The sequence below is a fragment of the Lepidochelys kempii genome, chromosome 16 (assembly GCF_965140285.1).
Source record: "Lepidochelys kempii isolate rLepKem1 chromosome 16, rLepKem1.hap1, whole genome shotgun sequence".
Taxonomy (NCBI): Eukaryota; Metazoa; Chordata; order Testudines; family Cheloniidae; genus Lepidochelys; species Lepidochelys kempii.
The window spans coordinates 24,987,384-25,009,269 of NC_136395.1; the positions used below are offsets into that span (position 1 = coordinate 24,987,384).

A 21,886-nucleotide genomic window follows, 5' to 3' on the forward strand; every position below is an offset into this window, starting at 1 on the left:
TGTCCCCGCCTGCTCCTGCTCCTCATGCCCCGCCTTCCGGCTTGTTACCATGGTGACAGTTTGCTGCCCAGCCCAGCCCAGGGCAGGACGCGTCCCGGGCGGGCCCCATGGAGGTCACGGGCAGCACCTACCTCGGAGACTATGTGCATGGCAGGTGGGGGCTGGGGCTGAGGGGGGAGGGGCAGCCTTGGGGAACGGGGGGACAGGGCTGGGCCATCACCCCACAGTGCTGGGCCATTGCACTTGTGTGAAACGCAGGGTATGAAAATTCCCCAGCGAGAACAATCTGAGGCCGTGGAAATCTCTGGGTGTGAAAACCCCCAAGTGGGAAAGCTCCGAGATGCACTATCCTTGCACGCCCACTTGCTTGTGCCCACAGAATTGCAGGAGTGGAAGGACAAGACTGCGTTAGGACCTCTTTGGAAATTGGGACCTTTTAATGCGAGAGAGGCACAGCCCAGGATGGGGAGTGAAGCGTAGCTGCGGTCTCATCCTGCTCCTGAAACAGCTTCCAGTGGCCTTGGGCAAGTCACTTAGGGCCAGATTTCTAACGGTGTTTTGGCACCTAGAGGTGCACATAGGCCTAGTGGGATCTTCAAAAGTGCCCCATCGTCTGTCTCCCAACTCCCCTTGAGATCAATGGCAGTTAGGCATCTAGGTGTTTTTGAAGATCCCACTGGGCACCCGTGTGCATCTGTGGGAGCCTAAATATCTTTGAAAACCTGGGCCTTAACTTCTCTGCATCACTGTCTGAAAAATGGGGCTAAAGTTACCATGCTGAGGGATGTGAGGATAAACCGACTTCATGTTATTCATCACTCAACCACACTGCCTCGCTGGAGACACTGGAGAGTGGGAGGAAGAGTCTAGGACATGTCCTATTACTAATTGTAAGTAGCGTACAAATGCTACAGGAAATGATGTTGGTGATTCAGTAGGTTGCACGCGTCCTTCCAAGGCCACAGCCTGCTGATAGAGGGTGCTTTGCTGCTGTTGTCATCATCACCACATTTTGGATCAGATGTAAACCCGACATCTTATGGTTATTAAAGATCCCATGGCAGATGTTTTGTTTTTTTCAAAATTAGGGGTGTTTGCCCTATTGTCCTGGCCAAATTCTTAAAGGCTGATTCAGTTTTGTCTCCCTAGCATTCCACTTGTAGTTCCTGTTGCAAAAAGTGTTTTCACATCCTATCCTAAACTTTTGGGTGATGTTGCTATGGACTGTTAAGCCCCAGAAATGGCTGTGGTTAAATGGTGGGTACATTGATCCCTGTTTGTAAATCCAGTTTGAAATATATTTGGGGGGGTTGTTGGATGAAAGCTGCCTTGTAAATAACAGCCATTATTATCCACCCTTTCTAAGGGTGCTTAAAGATGGTCATCAATTTTCTACCGTTCATAGCTTCTGATTTATATTAATTACTATCAATCTCCCCTTCCTTCAATTTGTTGATTTTTAAAATTATTTTTATAGCTCCCTTCACTTCCCCTCTAAACCAGGTCAATTTTTTAACCAGTAAGGCCTTCTTCGTCAGTTGTTTTGCCTTTTTGGACATCTGGTTAAGTGTTCTTAAACAATTCCTGATTATCATTCACAGGATTGAAGGGAAAGGCTGCTATACTCTCCCAACTGAAACCAAATATAATGGCAAAATGAAAGATGGAATGTTTCATGGCAAAGGAACCTTGTATTTTCCTAATAGAAGCAAATATGAAGGAATCTGGGACTGCGGAATATCGAAAGAGGTATTATATCACTAGTCCTTTAGATGTGATCCTGAAGGCTTAGAAACATAGGAATAGAACACGAGGAGGTTGGAAGTTCACCTATGCCAACCCCTGTGGCAGTCATAGGAAACTGATTGGGTGGGGGTATGCCCATCTTATCTAAAGTCTGATCTCTGCTCTGTACTCAAAAGCAAGTTAAAACGCCTTTGCTCCCAAAGGTTACTGCAAATATGCTTTAGGGGAAATTCTCTCTGTTTCAAAGACTGTACATTCAGAAATGTTTGTATCATGAAAGAAGTGGAAGCTATCAAACCAGCACCTTTCCCATTTTTCACTCTCAATTTTGGCTTCCCCTATTGCATGTACAATAGCTATTTCCCACTGAACAGGGAAATGATTTGGTTATGGAATGTGGTTCTCATGGATCTGCAGGCATCATTTTCATCTGCACTTAAATGTGGAACAAAACTACATATTATTTATTCTCAGATAACATGCATCCTTGGTAATGGATATAAAAAATTGTTATTCTTCACTCCATTCATCACACTTATTAGTTCGGTACTTGAATTTGTTTTGCAGGGGAAATACACTTTTGCAGATGGTCTTGAATTCAAAGATAAAAAATGGCATTATTGTGATGGCTACGACAGAAGATTTTATACAGAAATCTGTTCCGGTCTAAAACCAGCAGGTACTGAGTTGCATTTGTGTCCGGAAGGATTTAAACCAACAACTATGTTTATTAAGAGAGACTAATTCACCTACATGAGTAACTTGGAGCAGGAACATTCTGGTTTATTTCAGAACTCCATCCACTTGACACTGACAAATGTGGTGAATAGTCTCTTCTTGAGTGATCATGTCATGAGGGCAGGACATTGTAACCTAGCAATTTCTGACATCTGATTAAGCCTTTTATGGGTTTCACATTCACTGCATTCTAGACATATTTTTATTACAGAAAGCTGGAACATAAAACAAAAGAAAACATATTATCTTGCACTCATAATTTTGCATAATGTTCTAAAGCACCTGAAAGAATAACAGAAGTCCACAAACAGCATGGTACATGAGATGTGTGGCTTGAAAATGACAAATTTTCAGTGGATACGAAAACATATACTTACTTTATGTCCAGCCTATAAAATGTGTCTGTTAGACACATTTACTAGTTCATCTTTTCACTAAAAGGTGAAAAAATTATGTGATAATCACTGAATAATATATTGGCATAGTGAACAATGACATTTCTCTTTAAGCCATGGCTAGGCTTTCTTGGACTCATTTTGGAGTTTTCAGTGCATGTTCATAGTATCAGTCTTATGGGCTAAATCACAGGACTGTCAGTAAGGGTAACCAAGATCTCTTCCTTTCTGTGCCAAACATTTTCTCGGTGGGCCACTCGGTGCTTCAGTTTCTCCATCTGCAAAATGGTCATAATAATTACCTGCCATAGGAGTGATGGAAATCTTAATTTAGTAAAGTTTATTAAATGCTTTGAAATCTTGTGATGGAAAGTGTTACAGAGATGTAAAATAATATATATTTATTATCATTATTTATTTTGATAAAAGAGTACAGTTGTAAAAAAAATGGGATTTTTTGTTTTTCTAATAAATTATACTGTGTCTTTTCAGGTATCTCGCAGCTTACAAACTTAGATCCTCCCAGAACGATTCCAACAGGCTGTTATGACTGTGGTGATGGATTCTATAATCCTAATACCAGAGTTGTCATTGATTACAAACTCAGGTTTTTGAGGAATGCAGGTATGTGTTTTTTTCATCTTGAAGTTCAGTGTAAGTTGACTTTGTTTCACATACATTCAATCGTGTATGATTATAGCTGACATTTAAAAACCTGTATTCAAGTTCTGCAGCTACTAAGCTAAAATATTTCAAACAACATGGATTGTTTGTATTAATTAGTTAATTCCAAGGAAAGTTGCATAAACCATCCTGCACATGGTTTACAAAATTCTAAGTGATGTTTTCACAGGCACATATGAATAAATGCATTTGATTCATATTTAATAGCTTTTAAACCCAGGAAGACTCATTCTCCATTATGATACCCAGCAAGACAGTGTTTTCAAGATATATATCTATCTTTTCAATGGGCTCAGTCCAGCAAGGTGTCAAGCTCTTTGCCCTGATCAGTTAAGTATATGTTTAACTTCAAGCACAGGGATAGTCCCTTTGATTGCAGTGAGGCTGCTCACTTGCTTCAAATTAGGGACATATTTAAGTGCCTTGCTGGATTGTGTCAGTGCTCACACTTGCGAAATCATGTCCTGAGTGCATTTACAAATCTGGATATAGTGTTGGGGGAGGAGAGCAGGGAAGAGGAGAGACAAAAAGAACTGTAGGTATCATCTGCTACAAAATATGTCCTATAGTATTTAGCCTGTTTCATAAACCCTCAATAAATACTGATTTAGATTATTACAAATGGCACTGATCCAAAATACTAGAGTGGGCCTACTGATGAGTAAGATAAGTAAAATGCTTTCCAAAAACACAGGAACCTGCACAGATTAGTACATGCGGGAACGCCTAGGAATTCAATTTATTGTTTTTTAAATGTATGCTTTGAACTCATTGTCCTTAGCTACATTTATTTCTGTAGCCTACAGATTGTATCAATCGATATTCACTAACATCACATCATAGAATGCAGTCTAACAAGATAATTGTAAGTAGAATATGCAGTACATTATTCTGATCTCTTTTATATTAACATTCCTTTGAGAATCCAATACTAGCGTAAAGTTAAATTTGTCAACATGGGTGTGAAGGAGGAATGTATCATGTAGGCCATACCCTTCCTCTAAGAACACAAACACAATTGAAAGATCCAGCACTTGTTCGACATCAGAGGAATGTTGACTTCCCCCAGAGAAATAATTCAGGGCACAAGGCCACTGCAGTTAAAAAAAAAAACAGCTGTAGGAAGAAGAAACTGAGGAAAGAGGTTGGAATGACAGGGAACAGATCCAGAACTATTCCTTTATAGGTTGGTCAGGAAAAAGCAGGAAAACCTCCAGGCTTCTGTCCAAGTCTTGAAAGCATCAAAAGCAGATGGTAGGAAGCATTCAGGAAGCTCTTACAACAGCTTGACAGGTTTAGCCAAATGACACCATCTTCCTCAGGTCTGGGAGTGGGATTTGAGGATACTCCAGCCTTTCACCCTTGTTTGTTGCGAAGCTGCTTGCTTCACTGCTGGTGGAGCTAGCAGGGAAAGGAGGCACTCTGCCTTTGGCACTGACACTCCTGCCAAACAATCAATGAATCAAAACATCTTTCTAGCAAGGAACAGAGAAGGCTCCATTTGAATTTGTTGCAGGTTGCTTTTCTTTAATGCAATGTGTGTACACAGAGTATCATAGAGATTCCTGCCTCAGTTAGCAGGACTTCAGTTTCACAAATATCGAGGGCCTGACACTCATTTACATTAAGGCCCCTCACTGCCAAGTGGTGCAACGGAGTCCTAGTGTAATTGAGAGCAGGTCCAGTGTGCATAATGAAAGCAATAGTTTCATTTCTCCTAGTGTTACTAGTCACAAGGATTTCAATTTTTTAAAAAAGATTTGAAATTATTTCTCAGTTTATAAACCTTCCTTGGTGATATACTGAAATTTCTGTAGTCTGTTCATGTGCTTTTTGGATCTTTTCTTTTTACCCCCCAATATCATCTAATACACAAAATTGCAGACATGAAAACACATGCAGAAATACCTATTTGTGAGAAGAAATGGTGTTCACATTTTTCAATCAGTCATTTTGGAGTTAGACCCCTCCTACTGCCACTAAAGGAGTATAGCCTTTGAGAACTCTTACTCATGACCCCATTTTTATTGACTGGCCAATACAAAGACCTGAAGATGAATATCTAGAGTTTTGCATCTTTCAATGAAAAGCATAAAATATGAGATTTTAGATTTGCTGTCAAATGGCGAGCAAATTCCAAGGTTAAAGGAGAGCTATGGCATTCTGGGAGTGTAGACACTAGATGCCATAGTTTTCAAAGAGAAATTACAGTTAGAAGTAGAAGTCATTCCCTGCTGAGGAGGTGGAGTGAAAGGGGATAACTGAGTGTTACTAGCAGTTCTGCCCCACTGATAACAAAACAAAGATGTTTGTGATGTAATATGCTTTCCTTCTGCTTCCGTCCTCCTGATGCTAACTTAACTGGTGCAACCCCTGCTCCTGCTTCTCCTAGTCTGAGATGGATTCTGCTTTGCTGCCTGTTCTCCTTGCCCCTCCTCTGGGACTTAGATGGTGCATAAGCCTTGGGGTTGACCCTCTGCATGTGGAATTGTATCTGATGTACCTTTGTCTCTTTATAGAACATTAGAGAGGAGGGCAGAGAGGAGGCAGAGACAAATCCTTCTCTCACTTACACCAGTGTAAATCCAGGGTAGGTTCATTGAAACCAGTAGGTTAACTATGGATTCACACATGTGTAACTAAGAGCAGAATTTGGCCAAGAGACTCAAGACAGGTTATTATTTATTGAGAGGAAAGGTTTTTTTAATGCTGGAGTCACAAAGCAGCTAATAAGCAAGTTATGATTTTGACAAGCCTAGCATCTTGTGACTTAAAAGAAAAGTCCCAGAATGCTCAAATGCGGAGTTTCTGAGTAAATTATTACTATTAGAAGTCAGGAGTATTATTTTATTCTGTAGTTTAAACTGCTGTATTTTTAGAACATCAAGAGTTTATTTACATGTCACTAATATGACTATAGTGAAGGTTGAGATGACACTTTAATTCTAAACCTCAATAATTACATGCTTGCAGCTTCCTCCTAACATTACCCTTGGGACTGAAACTTCTCATGCTTGGTCTGAACGAACCTGGAAGTGAATCATCTTGAAAAATTTGAAGAAATTCCATTTATCCCTTCTGGATCATCCAAGGACAAAATCCATTCAATAATTGTGTAGATGTGTGTGGCTATCCTTCCCTGTCAGTATCTGAGGGAGGCCACGCCCCCACATAGTTGGGCCTCTGTTCAGGCAAGGGTTACTGGAGAATTAGCAATCTCTGAGATGCTGGCCCTCTAAACAGGGCCAGACAGCAAGCCATCTGGGGCTCAGGCTCTCAGGTAGGGCAGGACCACAAACAGTCTTGGGGCTCAGGCCCTCAGGCAGGGGAGCACCAGTCTTGGGGGCTCAGGCCCTTGGGCAGAGTGGAGCACCAAATAGTCTGACATCCTAGCTCTGGCAGACAGCAGACAAACGCAGGCCTCTTGGCCTAAGGTAGGGAGGCTGTCACTCCAGGGGTGGGGTTGGCAGCAGGAGGTAGGGGGACCTGGGCCCACCCTACTCCACCTGGTGCCAGCCTAGGGCCTAACAGTGGCAGATGGTTCCATCACTGAATCAGCGGGGATCCAGTCAAAACATGCTGACCTGGATTCAGACAACAACACAACTGGACTAAAGTCTGGTGTCTCTAGGCTATTTCCTACACTCCCGTCATTGTGTACCTGTTGCTCAGGGTTGTCCTCCATCTCCCCGGGGTATACAGCTAATGGCAGTCCCAAACAGCTCCTCGGTGTTCCTGTCAGCAGGTGGCTCTGGCAGAACCTCCAGGTCCTCGGCGCAGTGGAGGTCTCCATCAGGCTTATGTCACAGCGACGGGCGGGAGACATCTGTGTCCTCCAGCGGCTCTCGCCCAACTGAGCTGCCTTTTATACTTCCTGTCCTGCCCCTCTGCTTCTGGCAGGGCAGGCATGGGTCTCATGGCTCCACCCACCTAGGGGTAGGCGGGGGTTCTTCCCCATCAGTCTCTGAGGAATGTCGTGCACCCTTCCTGTCTTCAGGAGCTTTGTCTTACAATTTAGATGTGGTGTGTACAGAGTACTCAGTGAGGAATGTGGGCTTTGCTTTGTCTGAAGAAATGTAGTTGAGAAATAAAGCCATAACTATTTGAAAATCATGCGTTACTCATGCACAGTGTATTACTTTCCATACCGCTCTTAGCAAGTACCAAATGTGAGCAGGTTGTGTGCTCATTCTCGCAGCCAGGGACTCTAGATGACATCAGAATTGGTAGAGGGGCGAGGACTTGGCAATCTTGCAGACCTAGGGAACTTTCTAGATATGAGGCAGCAAGTTAAACTTAAAAACATTACTTGCTGAACATCATTCTCCTCTGCGCTCCTCTGATGTTGTCCATTCTATTGATGTAGGCAGTGGGTGAATGCTCTGATTCCAGACTAGCCCCTAGTCATTGCCTGAGAATCTGAGAACTTTTTTGGCAGATGCCCTTTGCAAAGGTACAGGAAAAGAAAAGCCCTTCACCACAAAATATCTACATAAAGAGAATAATATTTTCATTCTTCGACTGAACTTAGCTTCCTAGTGATTTGAATGTCTACTTATAAGACAAGATTATTTAGTAATTTATATATTTGTTTCTCTTTTATTAGATTTAAGATTCTGAATGTAAATGAGCTCTAGCTCCTGTTTGTTGAAAATCTTAAAAGCTCTTCAAATAATTGTTCTATGGATACTTGTTAAGCTAAAGAAATCAGTTTTGATCGGCAATAAAAGTTCATGCTATTTCAAGTGCAATGCTACAGCTATTTGCTGTTGTATATTTAATCATTTTGAATTATATGTCATGTAAAAGATTTTAGCTCTGGGGCAATTGCCAGATGGCTGATTCTGCGTTTCACTACAACAAAAGAAATAATGTTTTTGTAAAGCTCTGAAAAATTGTTGGTAATCAGTATGTTCTTCAAGGACTGGGATCCAGACCTGTTTAGGAAAAAAAAAAAAAAGCTTTTGCAGAAATTAATTTGAAGTGCTTAGTCTTTACCTCTGGGCTCTGAACAAAACAAATTGTGTCTATTTTTTGTGGATTTTTTTTTTATCAATTTGACAAATCCAGTGAATTTTAAATTTTACATATTTTTGTGACAAATGCAGTTTGTTTGCAATTCATTCATCTCTCTGCTTGGGGCTGGCAAGCTTACTTCTCCTTAAAAACAAGCAAAGACAGGTGAAGAAAAAGTTGTGCTCAGGTCTGTACATACATATAGATACAAGCCTGTAACCCTTGCTCACACAAGTAGTCCTTATGAGCCTGAGTAGCCTATTGCTTTTTTTCCCAAACAGCTAAAACAGTTGTCCTCGTCATCTCCTGCCTTGCCTGCTGCTCACTCCTCTTTCTGAACTATCTGATATTACAGTCTAATCCCACCAAAATGCCATAGCAAAAAGTATCTTACTTGTCGGCCATCTGACCAAGTCGCTCCCCTTGCTTCCCTTGACCTCAAGGTGTTGCTCGATTTTACTCCAAACTGTGCCTTGGATCTTGTCTCCTATTATGTTCCCTGATGTCCCCTTTCCCCACCCTTCTTCTATTCCCACCATTTATCTTCTTCTGTGCTGCCCCATATTCATGCTACTCCCCAATGTCCCACTCCCCCATCTTCCAAAACCCCAGATAGAAAATATGGAAAATATTAGATCAACAAGAGGGACAGAATATTTGTTATTATAAACCCCTTCCTCTGGGTCTCCTAGTTCATCTTATCTTCCTGTGACTGTCTTCTAAACTGTAAGCTTTTGGGGGCAGGGCTTGTCTTAAAGTCTGTCTTGTGCAGTGTCTAGCTGATAGACAGCATTTAACAAATAATACAGATCAATTGACTTTCAATGGGATTCCTTACAGGAGTAAGGATTGAGGAATACCACAATCCCATCTTCTACAATACTAGCAAGAAACTTACCAAGTAATATCTTTATTTAACTCACTTATTTACCTTAGGAACAAACTGCTCTTTGGGTGGTGAGAAGGAACCCAAACATAAGAGAGCAGGGAGAAGATTGCTGGGATTGATACTGGGGACTGCTGTGGGGCCAAGTCAGGGGGGCTGAATGGGAAGACTGAGGGTGGGGAGGAATTCAGTGTGTTTAATTTAAAGAGAAAATACCCTAATCTCATAGAATGAAGTGCTGTGTGACTGTCATCACCCTGATCACTTTGGTTGTACCCTTTTCCCCGCCCTTCACTGGCTGTTGTCTTTTTAGATTGTATTTTCTGTCGTACAGGGACTGTGTCTTCCCCGTGAAAGCATCTAGCACATTTTGGACATGACTGCAAAATACATACTTATGTCTTCCTCACAGCTAAAGGCTGTGCAAGCTACAGCTATAATTGAGAACTCTATGCTATGTAACCTAGAGAGCATTTTTAAAAATTGAATCTGGCTTCTAAGTTTTACTAGTCAATTTACCCCATTCAAAAAACCAGTTTATTAACCAGTATGATTAGCCCTCTCTGCTGCAGCTAGCATGGCTAACATGGTGTTAATATTAATACATGCATCACATTACTAAATCACTGCAATCATGTAAACAACTGTAGCCTTTGCTGATATATTGTTCATTGTGGTTTCCTGAGCCTAATATAATTATCGCTTTGAAACCTGTGAAGGTTTAAATTCCAAATAGCAGCATGCCAAGAACAACAACTTTGTTTGTGTGTTAGCCATCCCATTGCGAATCCACTTAGAAAGTTTTGACCCAAACAGTATAGGGGTTTGTGTTCAGCTATACAGTACGTGTGAAAACAAGTTTTGTAGGAGATGGAAAGTTCATTTTGAGGCCATTTTGGATTTACGCAATTAAATGGAAATGGAACGGTGAGAGTTTGCTTGTGGAAGTAAAGGTTAATTGGATACATATTTTCCATTTTCTTGCCAGCACTGATGTTGTTGAAGTTAGGTGTGGTAAGGAAGGGGGTGCTGGAGATTTTGGGGAGAGGCAGTAGATGTGATGCTATCACAGATGGCTATAATTGTGGAATGGAAGAACATGATAAACTGCACCATGGATGATGGGAGGAGTCAGGTATGTGAGACAATGAACAGCTGTCGTTATTTACGAAGCACTGAGAATATGCTTGGCACTGACATAGATTAGAAGAAGACATAGTTTCTGTTCCAAGGAGCAGACAATGCAAAGGCCCTCTTTTGCAACCTTTGCTCAAGGCAAAGTAGCTCTTACTTATGCTAGTAGTCACATTAGCTTCAGTGAGACAGCTCTTGTGGGTAAGGATTGCAGGATCAGGCCCTAACACAGATGCAGACAATCACATTCTAACATACGGGATGTTTAAGGGGACAGTGCATGGTTTTCTCCTTGTGAGAGTCACCGAGTATTAATGCCGTGGGAGATTATAGAAAGATGCAAATACGGTTTAGCAGAGTGGTGGAGGCCTGTTGTTGGCTTGTAGCAGATTGGAAGGTAGAGTATCACAGTTTGGATGGAAACAAAAAGGCACAGAAATCATTCAAAAGAATCAAATGATGTATTCTAATGGCTCACCTAGCAAGTCCTCAGTTTACCTCAAGACTTCAACTATATTTGTGCAAATTATTAGATTTCACTAACTTTAGAGTAACAGCCGTGTTAGTCTGATGAAGTGAGCTGTAGCTCACGAAAGCTTATGCTCAAATAAATTGGTTAGTCTCTAAGGTGCCACAAGTACTCCTTTTCTTTTTACTAACTTTAGAGTAAGTTATTAAGCAAACTTGGCCTCCTTGGATGTTATCAATGTTTTCATACAAAGCAATGTCCTTTATTTTCAAAATTTGAACATGAAAGTAGCCCATTTTAGCAGAATATATTTCATGAATGTATATTCTACTGATGCTGCTGAAGAAAACGGAGAAAGAATAAACTTTTAAAGATAAATGAGCTGAAATAAAATTCAACACACAATGTGAAGAACCACACACTACCTAATTCTGTCCAGGATGATAATGTACAGTTGATTAAAGAGTTTGTATTTTTTTTTTTAAGAAAAATTACTTCTGAAGGTGAAGATGTGCTCAGACAATCATATTAACATATTCAGACAATCGCAATTTGTAAAAACGTAATTACAACAAGCTATCTGGTAGCATTAATCAAATGTCAAGGTTTAATTCCATTTTAAATATTGATGAAATGTGATTCTCCAGTCTAACCCTGGTGTTGCAGGGTTATGGAAGCCGCCAGCGACAGAAAAAGGGGAACGTGTAGTTAACAAGCAGCTGCCACAAAGAAGGATCGGCATCTGTGATTTAAATTGTTAGCTGCACAGTCAGGTAGAGTGTAAAAAGGGTAGTCAAGAGGCTGTTAAGTCCATTGCTGCCAATTATTAACAATCAGGGAGGAGCTTTAAGACTTGTTCAGTACAATAAACCCAGTTTGTCTTGTTTCAGGGGTTACTACTGAAGAGGTTGCAGCTGCACTGATTCAAATAGCCCTAAAACTACAGTAATTATCAACCAGTCTTCTTTAGCGTGGCAAAAGTATGTTCAACCATAGCTTAACTCTTTATGTTCTAATATTTCTCTGCCTCTTTACACATAGCTAATCCCTGGACCCCTTTGGATCTATATTTTTGTGGTTCCTCTAGCTATCCTGAATAGGATCCTTCATTTCCCTTACCTCAGTCTAAGGAATATTTGTGAGGTGCCACTAGTTGGATAATAGTCCTGGAGGTTCCAGATATTTTGGTCAAGGTCCTTCATTGTGGATATGGCGTCCCTGTTTCTTTTTGGGGCTCCCAGTGCATTTTACCTACCTTCCAGGGCTGCAGCCCCATCGAAGACAATGATTAGAAGTCAGTGGGACTGTGAGCGTGAGTGGAGGTTTGCAGACAGCGCCCTGCCAGCTCACTTCCACTTTCTTTTCCACTTGAGTGAGTTCTCAGCTCCGTATGCCGTTTTCAGCCAGCTTTTCTTTTTAGTGCAGCTCAGCTGTGAATAAAATGTTAGGAGGCATAAGAAAGAGGATGGAAAATAATACTGAAAATATGCCAGCCTGTGACACACCCTCACCCTAAATAAAATGTTACGTTCTGGTCACCCGCTTTCGGAAAAGAAAGAGGAGGTGTCCGCGGATGAGTGCTGAATGGGGTTAGAAATATAGAAAGGATACCATGGTTTTGTTTGGAGAGGAGACAAAGAAGAGAGGGACATGATAGAGGTATACAAAATAATGACGTATAGGTAAAGTAGATCAGTTGCGCCTATATATCCCTTTCCCGTAATGCAAAGCATGGAGACATGCAATGAAAATGAAAGGCCGCCAACTTAAACTATCCAAAGAAATGCTTTTCTATACCGTGCCTACTTAACTGGGTGAACTTATTGCCACAAGATGTTATTGCAGTCAAAATCTTAGGAGGATTCTAGGTATAAGTCAATTGCTAAATGAGAGTGGGTAGGAAGATGCTTTCCCTGTGTACATATTATTGCAAATTCTTCACTATGAGGTTTCTTGCGTCTGCCTTGAAGCAGCTGATACAGGCCACTGTCAGAGACTAAAACCTGGATTTGTAGCTCTTTGGGGCATGGACCATCTTTTTGTTCTTTGTTTGTACAGCACCTTGAACAAAGGGGGTCCTGGGCCATGACTTGGGTTCCTAGACACCACAGCAATACAGATAATAATAAATGGATCACAGGTCAGATCCAGTGGGGTAATTGCTATATTCCTCTAAATGAAGCAGAGGGTGCCCTAAGGTAGGACAATGTGCTGTAGTCCCTTCACCAGACAAACTCTTCTTTCTATTCAAAGTGTAAATTGGTAATAACTGACTCCATTGGGACATCTCCTTACAATTCAGTCTTTGTGAAAATTGTACGTAGTCTTTATCAATGCTTATTTGCTGATACTTACTGTGCACAGAATCAGATGGCTGCATGAGCTGAGCTATGGTGGTGCTGGGCCTGGATGAGAGACTAAAATCCTTAGAAGAAAAGACTTATATGCATGTTGTCTATTGAAAAATAAGTTTCCTTCTGCATCAAGCTGGATGGACCAGGCTCCTGTTGAAAACTCATTAACTGAAGTCAAAAACGTCTTGTGCCTTTCATATTGGTCAGCTGAGCAGCAGAATTACATGACCAATGCAGATTCGTTACCAGGAAGGCAGTTTGCTCACTTCATGCAACTCTCCTAAACAATATGATCTTTATCAAAGGAAGCAATGGATACAGGTGGTGTTTAGCAAGTGGAGTTTTTGATTGATTTCCTCATTTTGACAGAAACAGACAATTTCATTTCTTGCAGTTATTACAAATCCAGAGTAACAACTCTTACATTGAGGAGGTTCATAATCATATAGACACTAACAGTCTGCACACTATCTAGCTCATCTAGGTACTTCATGGCCTCCTCTCCATAATATTGGAGCATCTGGAGTGCAGAAATAGAACCTGACATGCAAAATAATCACAGCTTGCACATGATTTATTGATTACTCCCTGTCTTGGGCTCTGGGAGCCTCCCCCCTTGCAGGGTCTCACAGTTTTGAGTCCAGCATGAGCCCAAACATCTACACTGCAGTTTTATAGCCCCATGGTCCGAGCCCTGCCAACCCGAGTCAGCTGACCTGAGCTAGCCGGAGGTGTTTTATTGCAGTGTAGACATACCCATAGGGGCCAACTTTGCAGTCCTACCACAGATTTCAGTGGGATGTGTCCGCCTAAGGACTTCAGTGTCAGACCTTAAACAAATTCAGTGTTTTTTCTCTTCTTTTTAGTCATCCTTTTTAAAAAGTTATTCCGGTGGTGCTTATTTTCTCCTGGCTTATTTCCTTCAAGACAGAAAGAAAGAACACTATAATTGGGTGTTTTATTAATGTTGTACTCATGCCAAGGAATAGAGCAAAAGATGCATCATATACTTGCTGAGGTGGACAGAGAAAGCAATGTATCCACTTGGGGTATGTTATGAAAATATCACTGTATCATGCGTTACAGTAGTTAAAGCACATCTACAGACTAAACTAATGAGAGAGATCATGAGCAATACAGCAGTCTTTTCCACAGCCCCCTTCATAGCAGAGTAAGCTTTTACAAAACGTCATCCCTGAGTGTGGAATTGTGAGAGAGGTGACAAGCTCAAATAACTGCTGTGTGTATAAATTAGTAACTGTGTGCAGAAGAGTAACACACAGTAGTGTGCTCTTGGGGAAAACCTCCTCTGATTCACAAGCATTGCTGACTGCTGTTTGTAGAGGGTTTTGTGACAAGTGCCACCGTTTAGACTTGGGACAAAAGCTTGGGCATATGCTTTGGTTAAGTCTACATTCACTGGTGCTGTAGCAGGGCTCAGCATGAGCAGCACCCCCAGGCCGTGAGTGCCTGCACTTGTTCCACTTGACCATGAATGAAAAAAGATGCAAAGATGGCAGGGAAAATAGGAAAGGGAAACAGAAAAAGGAAAAGACGAGCAGATAGGGTTTGATCTAAAGCCCACTGAAGGCAATGGGACTTAAGAACAAACTTAAGTTTTTAATAAAGGGGCACCTCTTTGCCATATACCCTTTGTTTGCTTCTCTCCTTGTTAGACCAGCACAGCTGCATTTATATGACTTTTTAAACTTAAAGGTTGCTATATAAACATAATAAAGGCCCAACGCATAAGCAGAAGTCTCCCTTCAGAAGTTGATTCCTCACTAGCACTGTGTTTCTTTTTTTAAAAATATCTGACAAGGTCAGTATGTTCTCTTTCAGGTAAGCATTGCTGATTACATTGCTACAAAATCCTTGACATTTGGAACTAGGTTGGTTAGAAGCACAAATTGCAAACATTGATCGGAATTTGTAAAGATGACAGTAAACAGAAGTAGCTCTGCTACAGTATGTTTCATTTGAATAAGAAAATAGATACTGGTACTCTTTAAAGTGATATAATTAATATTTTTATCTGATCACCAACACAAGTAAAAGCCTATCAAACAGGTTTTTCAGACAGGCTGTTTTTAGTCCCTTCAACTGACAGACCCTAACTACTTATGTTTATCAAGTTATACTTTTCTGTAATTATTCAAAATATTTCTATTCACACTTTGCTGGATAGGTGTTTTCTCCAAATTGCCTTTTGGGTTTTCACTTTTCACCTTGTCTCTCTCTGAGAGATAACATGACAGACATTGAATAATTTTGGGAGACGCAGAAGATTGTCTAAAGTACTTCCATCAGCTTGTTGCTATCTGTTGTAATGTGGCATTTTTGTATAATAATGTTGGAAGAAGAGCTGTAAAAAAAAAAAATTCAAACAAACCGGGGCTTTGACTCTGGACTTTTCACCAACTGCAATTTTCATAAACTGACACCAACATCGATAAAGTTTTAGATCCTCATTATTGGTACTGGTATCACACTGTAAATGAGCATGAGACCAGAAATTATACTATATACAAGGAAGTGTTACAATTTTTTGCATGAGTTCCAAACAGTTAATTTGATCAGATAGCCTAATGATCAGATCTATTACCATAAAACCGGTGTTGCTTCCTTCTGTTATATATGTTTGAATCTTGGCAAATGCCAACAAAACTGTACCCAGGATCTGTTGGCTAAGCAAGAAGTATTTTAAAAATATATTTATTCCTCAAAGAAAATTGCCTGTCTGATCTGGACTCCTCTATGCAAAGAGCAGGTCTGAATCTATAAGATTTGACCATTTCTTTTTCTCCCTTTCAGATGATGATGAACATGAATGGATCATTCGCACCTGCCGGAAAGGCTGGGATGAAATAACTGGATATAAACCTAAACACTGAACACAGCTTTAGCTTCTACCCTGATTTTGGAAAACATAATTTGATTCATCCTTAAGTCTGAATGTCTTTGTGGATTTAGATCAGTCCCTACCATTATGTGAATGTAGTTTTGTAGCCTTTGTTAGCATAATAAAATTGGAAGGATCATTTAATTAACTACGTTCACATGAAGCCATGGAAATAAGCTTACTATACTTATCCTAATATTCCTGAGAGGTGTGCAGTGTAGTAGGATCAATATATACACATTATTAAGCCTCAACATACAAAACAATGTACTAAAGAGACTGCCTGAAATTCAGTGCTGAAGGCATTCAGCTCTAGCTTAGCATTATTTCCCCAAGGCCCAGTTAGCTGTCCTGGTGTATTTCTTTACCCTTCTTTTGCTCACTACTTTGATATTGACTGATCATTGTAATAACATACACCAGTTATTCTTTAACAACTGGTTTTCTAACTAGGAAATAATATCCATTTACCAGGAACATTTGTTGAACTCTCCTTTAACAAAATAATAAAAGAGAAAAACTGGGTGGGTTGCTGTTTGATTAGTAAGCCAGAAAATAATTTTAAAAATCAAATGGAATTACATCATTTTCTTGATGTAAGTGCCAGCACTTCTACTTGCATGAACTTTATTTATTACACAAATCAGACATTTACAAAGCACAACATTAAAAGTATGTAACAAAACAGACATTGGTTTTACAAAAAAGTGCTTACAATTTAGTTTTTGTTTTTTCAATAAATACTAGTCTTGACTGTCCACTCATTCAAAAGGATTTTTTTAACCATTGTAGCCAAGACATGTAATCGCAACATGCTACAACAAAATGATCTGCTTTTGAAATAAAATTATGAGAAGTGTGTATAGTTGGCCTCATATTACAAGGTCTGAATAGATCAGTGACAGCAGTAGTGCAGGATTTAGCCCCCACCCGAGTATTACGTTGTGCAAGCATCATTAGCTAGGGCACTGGGGTTAACCAACATGAGCCAAAAATCAACAAAATGTTTTGGGAATTAAATTTTAACACACTCCATTTTCAGTCCTTCCTCCCATCAGATTTATTTATCGTATTAAATTCTAGTGGAAAGTTCATCTTTCACTGGCTAACCCCATTGGGTGGGTCTATAACGTTTTTTGTAAATAGCCATTGGAATATTGTAATACACAGAGTCTGCAGCACTGCACCGTAACCCATTTGGCAATTACTGAATAACCTAAGTAAATGAGAAGGATTTAAAAAAAAATAAATCTATAGACAGGAGATGAATGCGAATGACCTGAGTTAAGGTTTTGTTCAATGGCAACAGTCAATGTGAAATGCATTGTGAAACAAAGTATTGAATAAATTAGAGTATTTCTTACATTCTTGGTACAGTTGAGTATTTTCCATACACAATAGTTAGCTCTAAAACTGCACAAGCTGAATTGCTTCCAGTTCTTCCAAACAATTTGGGCTTAAAACGTCAGAGTCTGATTTCTGCAAAGCTGAATGCTGCTGTGGCTACTTACTGAAGAGATCTTCCTTGAGCATGAGTTGTACAGTGCAATACTCTCTACACAGCTAGTGGTGACTCCACTTACACAATATATATTTGGTCAGAAATGTCTACACATTAGCCCTGTGCTTTGCATTCTGATCCTGTCAGTGGTAACAGTTAAAAGAACTTTGATGTACAGTACATATTACAAGTCAAATTTGATCAGTAACTAAGTAGTTGTTTAGCAGACATATTCCGCAGTCTCCTGCTCATAATGCTGCTGAGACAGAAGAGAAATGCACCAAATCTTTGTCTCCCTCAATAAAACCGTGTTGTGGAAATCTCAATTACCATGGCATGTGGGGTCAAGTTACAGTCTGGAGTCTCACCTTCACCATCGTAAACTGAACATCTACCCATTACTGTATTACACTAGTTCCATAACAAAACATTCATTAGCATGAGCAAGCAGAGATGGGGGAGAAAGTGGCCCTTCCAAGCAGCATGTCACCATCCATGCCATTTCATGTGGACACAGACCAATTCACTGCAGCCTCGCTGTGACACATACCAACAATCTGAACGCTCAGCTGTTGCCGTTCTCTCGCTCGTTGTTAATACAAAAACAAAAATCTGGCTGATCGTTGACTGGTAGAAATTTGCATCTGTTTTCATTCACCTCCTCAAAGGGGCAATAATACTGGAGTTCTGGAACACATTAACCAATCAGATCACAGATGCAGCTGGGTAGACACCAGTCTCATGATGGTTGAATTCAATGGAAACTATTATTAATCTTTCAGGAGGTGAATAATAGTATTTTATGGACTTCTAACTTCATCTGCCCTTTCAAATGTTAAAGTGTGGATACAACGTCTAGCTGTTGGGTACAGTTGGCCTAGCTGAATTATCATAACAATAAATATCTGCAACGAGACATATTGACTTGTAATTTCAGCAAATCTCAAGATTTGTTTTTGCTCAGTTACTTCTCCGATCAATAGATCTTGATATTCACCTCAACAGAAGTCCATATCTGCTCATTATGTAATTTACTTTACAAAGTTACTTTGGTGAACACCACCTCGCAATGAGCTAGACCCACATGCCAGAAAGCTTTGTTACAGTGAGATAACAGGGTACAACTAGGAAAGGTGCTGCAGTGCTGGAAATACTCATTGCCTAATGGTAGTGTGATGGCTGCCATCTTGACTGAAACTGGAAATTGAACCAGGGACCTCCATAGCTAAAAGCAGGAGTCTCTGCAGCTTGAGCTATAAAGCCAGGTTGCATAGCTGGTGGACTCAGCCTCTGTGGATCAGGCACAGAGAGGGACAGGTCTCACACACTGATGGGTCACATTAGGACCTCACATTCTTGGAAAAGCTGCCTTCAGATCTCACCAGCAAGGTTGGCTGGAGCACTCACAGGAGAGAGATTTTGTTAGGGACCAACTACTAATTTCAAATATTGTTTATCTTTTATTATTACTATCTAGGAAGGATCTTTGCAGTGTTTCTTTCCTGGCTCGGGACCGGGTTGTTGAGCCCTTACTCAGTGGTTGCAATGCGACTGCTCGTGAGAGTAAGCACTCACCAGAATGGGGTGAGTGCTCTACAGCCTGGCCCTTTCTGAGCTGTCATTTTGAATTGTGGCCTAGTCAGAGCATTGTGCTCTCACCTCAATGAGCACTAGCCAGGAGTAGCCGTGAAACACCGGAAATGGGGTACAACAAAGACCGAGGTATTCATGAAAAAGAAGCTGCCAGATCTAGCAGCATGGCCCGTTTAAAAAAAAAACAAAAAAAACCACGCTGTTCTTGCCTGCTGCATGAGCTCAGCCATCACTTGTTCCTACTGGCCCCCTGTGTGCAGTTTAAATTAGTTAGTGTCACTCTCACTATATTGAAAATGTAAAGCAAAAGATGTAAAGTGATCTCTTAGAAGTTACAGGCTTAATTCACGCACCACTGAGACAAGGGAGCAGGAACTGAACCTCTGGGGCCAGCAGAGGCTGATGAGCGCTGGGGGCTGATTCACGGGAATCCCGCCATCAGGAATTCCACCAAGTAGGGACAGCTTTAACTAGCTGCTGGGCCACCAGAGGAGTCCAGCTAGCAGAGGCTGCGTAAGGGATATGCTGAGTCCTACCCACTCTCCTGCAGGACAGTGCCCGTTTTTGTTTGGATGTAGGCTAGCTACAACATCTATGGAGTACTGGTGTACAGAGCCCTTGTGACCATTCTCACTGGCTAAACTTTTGCTGCTAGGGTTCTTCTGCTGGGGTCTGTGTCAGAGTGAATTAAGCCCTGTGTATTTAAGACACAACTTTCATCTGGAATTTTAGTAGTGAAATGTATTGTTTCCTAACCCCAGTGGGCACAGTGGCCAGCAGTCTGGTGCAGATACACTCCTGGGATCACTCATTCAGCAGTGAGAAATGGCTCCAAGGAAAAGGCTGCCAGGAAACAAAAGATGTGGCTGATGGTCCTTGGGATGGATGTGTCTCTAACGCACTGAGAGCGGGAATGACAGTCAGGAACCTCTGAGCACTAATCATGGCCATGATACCCACTCCCTTTGTGAGCCTGGGGAAGTCATCAACCTCTGTCCCAGTTTTCCCACCTGTAAATTGGGGAGAAAGAGATTTACTTACCTACCTCGCAGGGAGAGTTAATGGATTAGTGGTTCTAAATCTCTTTGAAGATGAAGGGCCATATTTCTGGCTGGCATAATTCTATTAGCTTCAGTAGAGTTGCAACCAGTGGTGAATTTGGCTCAAATGAGTGCTAAGTGGCTGAGCTAATGGGCCTGATCCAGATCTCATTTACAGTAATGTACATCAGGCGTAACCTAATGGAACCAACAGTGTTACACTGGGGCGAGTCAGAATCAGGCCCAAGTACTTTGCTCCCTCCTTTCTTTATATTGTTAGGTAATAATCAATACCACCTCGGGCTCAGCATGTAATGATCTTTTCCTGTTCCAGGACGCTGGAAGCAACAGTGAAAGTGCAGTAGGGTCACTAACTTGGGCTGTGCATGGCAGTGCCTTTGGGGCTCATTGTCATTCTGCAGGTCCACAAGAAACAAGCAAAAACCATGACTGTTGGCAGTGCTGCTGGGAGGCAAGAACATTGGCTGTCAGATGCTGTCGGTGCGAACAGAATGCTGAATTGAGTTTCTCCTGCATGACTGATCAGAACTGCCTTCGATTGAACACCGTGTTTCAGCGGCTGAGGGTCAGCGGTGGTGGGAACGCTATGGACAGATGAGGAAGAGTTCGCGCCGTCAATATTGAAATAGGATGACCTAGCGGGAAAAACGTTAATGGAGAGTTAGCTACTTTCAAAGACAAGCCAACGCCTCAAGAGAAACATGTCTTCAGGGAGCAGTTGCAGGCATGTTTCCCAGCTGGAAACCAGAGGCTCATGCAATCAAGGATTTTCCCCCATCAACCAACCTTTTTTAAAAACTAAAAACATGGTTTGAACTTAAGCTTTAGTGACCCTTTCTACAGAATAAAGCCACTTCCTGAAAGAAGAGTTGTCTTGTGTAGATCAGTAGTTAGGAACAGGAGATTATGGGAATATGTTAATAGCAGCCTTCATTTAAAATGAGCTTTATACCAAGGGCAGATCTTTAGCTTTTCAATCATAGTACACCTTATGCAAACTTCATGTCAGCAGTTATTTTGTTTGCTCTATGGTAGCCTCTCATACAGCCAGTCACTGAGGTGTTTTGTTTTGTTTTTGAAGAATAAGATCAGGACTTTAACCAATTTGTTTTTAGTCTATCTACTCACAATAACAGAGCAGCCTGGCCCAACAGTACAATCTGAGTGAGCGCACACATGCTTCTCTTCACTGCAAATGGAAACAGGGCCCTAGGTTTATTTGTGTAGGGTCCTCCCTCATTTCTAATTATCAGTTGAATCCTATTACAAATCACATGTTTGGAAAAAGACACCACTTTAAAGTGACACGGTGGGGGAAGTAATAGCTTTTATTGAACCAACTAAAAAAATATTACCTCACCCACCTGGTCTTTCTAATATCCTGGGACCAACGGGGCTACATCACTT

General features: G+C 41.1%; 2 protein-coding genes across 4 annotated transcripts in view; one reads left to right on the top strand and one right to left on the bottom strand.

Moving 5' to 3' along the window:
• Nucleotides 1–51: 51 nt before the first annotated feature.
• MORN5 (MORN repeat containing 5) lies at nt 52–17,730 on the top strand. 3 transcript variants are annotated; one of them, XM_073314418.2, is made up of 5 exons: nt 52–154; nt 1,602–1,749; nt 2,314–2,425; nt 3,372–3,503; nt 16,237–17,729. In XM_073314418.2, the coding sequence occupies exons 1-5, from the start codon at nt 108–110 to the stop codon at nt 16,314–16,316; spliced, it is 519 nt and encodes a 172-aa protein (XP_073170519.1). In that variant the 5' UTR covers nt 52–107; the 3' UTR covers nt 16,317–17,729. The 3 variants fall into 3 exon arrangements, with proteins under 3 accessions (XP_073170519.1, XP_073170522.1, XP_073170525.1); XM_073314421.2 differs by lacking the exon at nt 16,237–17,729 and adding an exon at nt 4,363–4,428; XM_073314424.2 differs by lacking the exon at nt 52–154 and adding an exon at nt 230–890 and having other exon boundaries at nt 16,237–17,730.
• Nucleotides 16,920–21,886, bottom strand: part of LHX6 (LIM homeobox 6) — a 42,660-nt gene continuing 37,693 nt past the window's right edge. Inside the window, exon 9 of the mRNA XM_073314417.1 lies at nt 16,920–21,114. Within this exon, the coding sequence (XP_073170518.1) occupies nt 21,094–21,114 (21 nt within the window). The 3' untranslated portion in view covers nt 16,920–21,093. The remainder of the gene's footprint in view (nt 21,115–21,886) is intronic.

Bases quoted from the DNA above. Each gene is read 5' to 3' on its own strand.
- MORN5 (XM_073314418.2), top strand. From the start codon at position 108: ATGGAGGTCACGGGCAGCACCTACCTCGGAGACTATGTGCATGGCAG. The intron at 1,750-2,313 runs GTATTATATCAC...TTTGTTTTGCAG, and splicing joins ACTGCGGAATATCGAAAGAG to GGGAAATACACTTTTGCAGA. The intron at 3,504-16,236 runs GTATGTGTTTTT...TCTCCCTTTCAG, and splicing joins CAGGTTTTTGAGGAATGCAG to ATGATGATGAACATGAATGG.